The sequence below is a fragment of the Limulus polyphemus genome, unplaced genomic scaffold, assembly GCF_000517525.1.
Source record: "Limulus polyphemus unplaced genomic scaffold, Limulus_polyphemus-2.1.2 Scaffold588, whole genome shotgun sequence".
Taxonomy (NCBI): domain Eukaryota; kingdom Metazoa; phylum Arthropoda; class Merostomata; order Xiphosura; family Limulidae; genus Limulus; species Limulus polyphemus.
In genome coordinates, this window is record NW_013666198.1 from 407,922 (window position 1) to 414,413 (window position 6,492).

General features: G+C 32.8%; 1 protein-coding gene across 1 annotated transcript in view; it reads left to right on the forward strand.

Annotated features, from left to right (window-relative positions):
• The window catches only part of LOC106459292 (HORMA domain-containing protein 1-like), a 39,386-nt gene that overhangs the window by 10,682 nt on the left and 22,212 nt on the right, over positions 1-6,492 (forward strand). The window contains exons 6-7 of the mRNA XM_013918903.2: positions 5,143-5,300; positions 6,023-6,137. Of these exons, the coding sequence (XP_013774357.2) occupies positions 5,143-5,300; positions 6,023-6,137 (273 nt within the window). The remainder of the gene's footprint in view (positions 1-5,142; positions 5,301-6,022; positions 6,138-6,492) is intronic.

Consider the following 6,492-nt stretch of genomic DNA (forward strand, 5'->3'; position numbering starts at 1 on the left):
ATCAAGCTGAAGTCAAAGTGACTGAAGAAGTTGATGATGATAAAGTGGAACCAGCTGAAGCTTGAAGATGGTATTCTTCTCTGGAGATAGGAAAGTGACGACCTGGCAAACAGTTATACCAAGAAAGTTACTGAAAGTTGTGCTGCATCAATCCCATGATAGTTTAACTGGAGGACATCTTGGAGTTAAGAAGACATTGAGTCACCTACAGCAAAGATTTTACTGGATAGGTATGAGGCAAGATGTGGAAGAATGGTGCAGGTCATGCAGTACATGTTGTGCTAAAAGGGGACCCAAGCATTAGGGAAGTGCTCCAATTAAGTTATATCAAGTTGGCGCACCAATAGAACAAGTAGTCATTGTCATTGCTGGTCCTTTGCCCCAAACTCGTGCTGGGAACAGATACATTTGTGTGGTGATGGATTACTTCACCAAGTGGCCTGAGGCTTATGCAATACCAAATCAGGAAGCTACAACTGTAGCTTCGGTTATTAGTGATTTCTTCTTCTTCCGGTTTGGTATGCCATACGAACTACATTTGGATCAAGGCCATAACTTTGAATCATCTGTGTTCCATGAATGCTGCAAGTTGTTTGGCATACGAAAGACCAGAACAACGCCACTCCACCCACAGTCTGATGTGATGGTAGAAAAGTGCAATTAGACACTGGGACAGGAATTGGCAAAGTTTTGTAATAGCCGCCAAGATGACTGGGATGTCTTACTCCCTCCACTGTTGATGGCTTATAGAACATCAGAGCATGAAGTCACTGGATACACTCCAGCAAAGCTGATGTTTGGTCGGAAACTTCGGTTGTCAGTGGACCTGATAACAGGATGCCCACCTTATGAAGAGTTGCCTGAATATGTGCCAGAGTTCGTGAAAGTGTTATCTGAAAGGATGGATGATATTCACCATTAAGTGCGTTCAAACTTGTAAACGTCTGCTGATTCCATGAAGCTATGTTATGATAAGAGATCTACTGAAGTCAGCTTTGTACTAGGAGACAAGGTGTGGTTGTATAATCCCAGGAAGACCAAAGGGAAGTCTCCTAAGTTGTCTTCTCCATGGGAAGGCCCATATGACATAGTGGATTGTCTCTCAGACATGACTTTCTGAATAAAATGTGATAGGCGATGTAAGCCAAAGGTGGTGCATGCCAACAGGCTTTGTCGTTATCACGGTCCAGGACATTTCAGTTGGAACAAAGTGAACAATAGAACAAATGACGCTGATGAAGACGTGTCACCTGAAAAGGCCACTGTCGAAGAAGAAACTCTACCCGGTTTTGAGAAGCCCTTAATGAAGTTACTACCACTGATGTGACTGTTACCGATAACAGGACATTTCCTGATGGAGCAGATGAACCCCCCGTGAAGCAGAAGCCAGTGAGACGGAGACCAGTACGAAAGAAGATGCATCCTGTAAGATAAGAGACTTTGTTGTATTTTAATTTTGCGTTTGTAAATTCTGTACATTTAATGTAAGTGGCTATTGTTCTGGATGAACAATACTAAGGAAGGGGCAGTGTTACGACAGTGGAAGTCACGTGACGCAGGTGGCGTGTGCGAGGAGTTTCTCGAATGATCGTGAATTTCCTAGTTTGTTCGGGAGGCCCTCTTTTCTAGTATATAAGCCCGGCAAATAGAAGTCAGGGAAGAGATAGATCGAGGAGATTGTTAGAAAAGATATGCGGATAGATTGAAGATATAGATAAATGAGTCAAGCGAACAGTAGGCACCATGAGTAAAGTGTGTGAATCACTGTGTATTTTTTTTCGTGTGTTATAAAGGTTGTTAAGTTTAAAGTGACTGTGGAAATTCTGTCTATTATAAAAAGTTGTATCAAGAAATAATAAACTAATTTTAATTAAGAAAGGACTTGTATCGCTGAAGATTGAAGATATAGATAAATGAGTCAAGCGAACAGTAGGCACCATGAGTAAAGTGTGTGAATCACTGTGATTTTTTTTCGTTTGTTATAAAGGTTGTTAAGTTTAAAGTGACTGTGAAAATTCTGTCTATTACAAAAAGTTGTATCAAGAAATAATAAACTAATTTTAATTAAGAAAGGACTTGTATCGCTGAAGTTCGTCGGAAAGAATTTATACCAGAAATTAATAAACGAGCAGATACCTAACATAATCATTTAAATCAGAACTTTCCTACTGTAAACGTTGCTATTATTCTAAAGTAAAGCTAAACGTATTTGTAAAACTTCACGGCTGATCGATTAAGTACTTGAATATACGCAATAACTAACACCAATCCAAATACTTCGCTAAAAGTAAATGCTTTACTGAACTAAACTGACTGACTCATTACTCATTGACTGTTTACTGCTCACCGAAATAAAAAAAAAACAAACAAACTGATTCTCGTACTTATAATCTAATGTTGTTTCGAGATACCATACTTTCGTGATGTCAGTTAGAACATTCTAAGGCTACTCCCACAAACTTAGTTAACCTTAAAACAATAATTTACAATAAATGAGGTATTACCACCTCACGATATAAAATGGTAAATATTAGAAAAGCTGATATAGCAAATGCCTTGTGATAAGTATCATATTAAAATATAATAATGACAAGCATATCCTTACATTAGAATGTTCCAAAGGCCTAAGACAGTATCTTACATCAGATGACATTCTAGAATCTGGTATAGGAATAAAATTTTGAGGAAGGAAATTAAGTATACAGTTACTTGTACGTTAGTCTTAGTACAATTATCGAGGAATTTCCATTGAAACGTTATTAGTGTAATAGTCCTACATTTAGTTACAGAGTTTATGTTGAAAAGTATGTATTTGAATTTAGACCTATAGACTATAAGTGAATAGCTGTAGGATACATTAAATAAGAAATCAATATGTTATTGTTTCATGGACTGGATCTCGCTTATTTTTACCAAATAATCTAAAACGAACCCACCGAATGTTAAACATGTTATTACAATATTAAATGTTATTAAACTATATGTTTTTGAATAATGAAGTACATGTGAGTTAGTTGTTTTAGCTTTAATTTTTTGTGGAAATCGTCCCCAGATGGGACAGCGGTAAGTTTTCGGTAGTTACAACGCTAAAATCAGAGGTTCGATTCCCCTTGGTAGACACAGCAGATAGTCTGATCTGGCTTTGCTATAAGAAAACACACACAGTTGTAGAAATCACGTATGGTTGGAGAGAGCGAAGACGTACATAATGGTGTTTGTGCATGGTTACAACTGCACATCAATAATAAAATTGATGGGATTTTTAGGTATAAGCATACTTGTATCACTTAAATTATAAAAACCAAACAAATTTACAATTTCTAGAGAAGAAAAATGGTCCAGATAAGCAGTTTTAAAACTAGTTTTGAACTGTTAATTTGAAATCGTTGACAAAACTTTGTTTAAATAATTCAAGTTCACTCCAACACACGTTGTTAAAGTTTTACAAGAACGAACTAAAGCATGCTATAAATAATTAATGTTCACTCCAACTCACATTGTTAAAGTTTTACAAGAATCAACTAAAGCATGTCATTCAGATAATATCAAGAGAGAGCTAAACTGAATTGCACAAGCATGTGTGTGCTCGTTTCTTGTGGATAATGGCCTAGGCTTATGCCACATATTCTTTTGAACAATCAAGATAAATAAACTCATTATTTAATTTCTGTAGTGCATATTGGTGTATAAAAAACATATTAATACTAGAAATAAACAACCTTATAACACCAAAATGTTGTTTTTATTGAACACTCAAAGTTTTGAAGCTGTAAAAATAAATTAACTTATAAGTAGATCACACATCAGCATTATAGGCTTTGCCAAATTGTGCCAAAAATAATAGAATAAGATAAAGCTGACACTTGAAGTATTCAATAATGTGTAGTAGCTTAATTATGTTACAGCACTTGCCTTGTAATTGTAATGTTCTATGTTTGAATCCTGCTTAATCTCAGTATTCACAGCTTAAGAAATATTTCTGACTTTTTGATAAACATTTTTGTAGCAAAGGTTTAAGTTTTTGTAAAAAAAAATCCAAACCTTTGTATACTTTGTATATTTGTCTATCTCTATATATACATTAGACAGGGATGCAATTCTCAAACAAGAAATAGAGGTACTCAGCTGGGTGAAGTGGACTTATTTTTGAAAAAGAAAAAATCTATGTGTAAACATAAAAAAACAACAAAGCAGCTCAAATAAGTCCTGGTACTAGTACTGCCTTAAAAAATAAATTCTGGTATCAGTACCGGCAGAATTTCACCCCTGTATACGTATGTAGATGCAAACACACTTCGCTTTAATGTTGTATACTGTGTACATTAGAATTACAGTTACCATAAGAACAGGAAACTGCAAGACGTGTAATATGGGAGTCTTATCCAAAACATTCATGGAACATGTTATTAAAGAAACCAGAACTAATTATTTATTTTTAGATAATTTTTTTATGCAACAAAGTATAACTAGTAGAAATATTATAACTCCAATTAACTAAAACTAACAAAATTAAAAGCAACTGCTACAAAACTTTACAAATAAGCATTATATTCAGAAATGTAACAATTACCAAACATGTGTCTAGCCCTAATGTTATAATTGCATAAATTCTATTAATGTTACTTCAATATATTGTTAAAACTTATTCTTGTAGTTTTTACTATTTCTATTTTATAAGAAGTCCATCCACAAATTATTCTCTTTTCATTATGAGTTCCCATATTTCCGAAACGCAGTATTTTCGTGTATCTATAGTCACACAAATATATATATATACAGGTCAACAATGAATATTGTAGTTGTTTAGATGTCTAATTGATTTTAAAGACACATTATGTCTAGTTGACAAGTTTTCCATGGTGGAAAATGTTTTGTGATGTATATAAACAATAAAATATGTATGGTAAAATTCATCCTATCACCATCAATTTGTGTATTTGTTTAAGATCAAATATATTAATAAACTTTTCTTTCTCAGAATTGAAATAAACTTATCAAATGAGTAATAACAAGATTAAAATATATAGATTCTCAAATTTGGTATGATATTCCTTTTTTTTTGAGTAAAAAATGAAGTAATAAGTCAGAATTTTGAAATAGAAGTTGTATGTATGGAATATAGTTCAACTTTTTTTTTTCCAGTAATGGTGAAGAAATAGCAACATTATCTTCAAATACTTCAAAATTAACACGCAAGGCAACACTTTCCTTACTGCGGACTATTGTCATCTTGACTCAGGGGCTCGATCCTCTTCCAGATAATGCATATCTGACTATGAAAGTACTTTACTATGATGATAGTATGTAAATATGTCATAGGCACTGATGTGTGTTTACAGCTGTGGGATTTGATTAATCAATATAATTTATTATCTATGAGCAGTAATTACATTAATTAAAGTCATTTAAACTAATTGATTAATTGAAATTTATGTTTCTAATTATTACTGTTTTAATTATATCAACAATAGGTAAATCCAAACTACAATGAAATTGAATATCATGAAAATAGTCAACTAATCAAAATTAGACTTCCAGATTATTATTGTTTTTAATCATTCCAACAAACAATTAATCAAAATTGTGATTAATAAAAAAGCTGTCACAAAAAAATTAACTAATCAAAATTAGAGTACTTTATTGTCACTATTTTTTATTATATCAACTATCCATATGATTGAAATATTGCTATTATGTCTATTTATTAAGCACACAAAGCTAATTTGATCATGATGCTTTTGGATCTGTTATTTAGAAGAATAATATACAAGATATTTTTTAGGACTTAGAGTATCATAAAATATGTATTAAATCATATCAACCTGTTACTACAGTATTGGTTTATAAATAAAAAAATGTACCAAAGTGGAAAATATCTTCAAAACTTATATTTACTGTATTTATTAATATTTTTGTTTCTTCCCCTAAACAAATCCTATCTTGCATTGCTGGCACCTCAGTTTTTTATTTGCACATCTACACATACTCTGTTATAAAGTGCTGCTTCTTTTTTTTATTGTAGTTACACCACCAGATTATCAACCTCCTGGGTTTATTAATTGTGATACGGACTGTTTTTTCTTTAAGAATACACCCATTTGTGTGAAAGTTGGAGATGTTTCAACACCATTTCATACGTAAGTAACTTAAAGGTATATCTTATTATAATATTCAACATTTTCTGTTTAAATGCTTTCAGTTATATTGTGTTTTATAAAATATATGAGTGATTGCTCATACTGTTACGTCTCCGTTTGTTAATTAATTTTCCGTAACTACGTTCCGACGAAACTTTAGCGACACAAGTCCTTACTTAATAAAACTGGTTTATTCTTTCCGAATATAACTTTACGATACACTTATTTTCAACAATCGCTCTATAACAAATGCTATATCAACGAATGTCAACAATACTTCTGACTGCAGTTCAATTACTCACTATCTACACACACATTACATTACTGTCACGTTGTCACCCTCTTTTATATACCA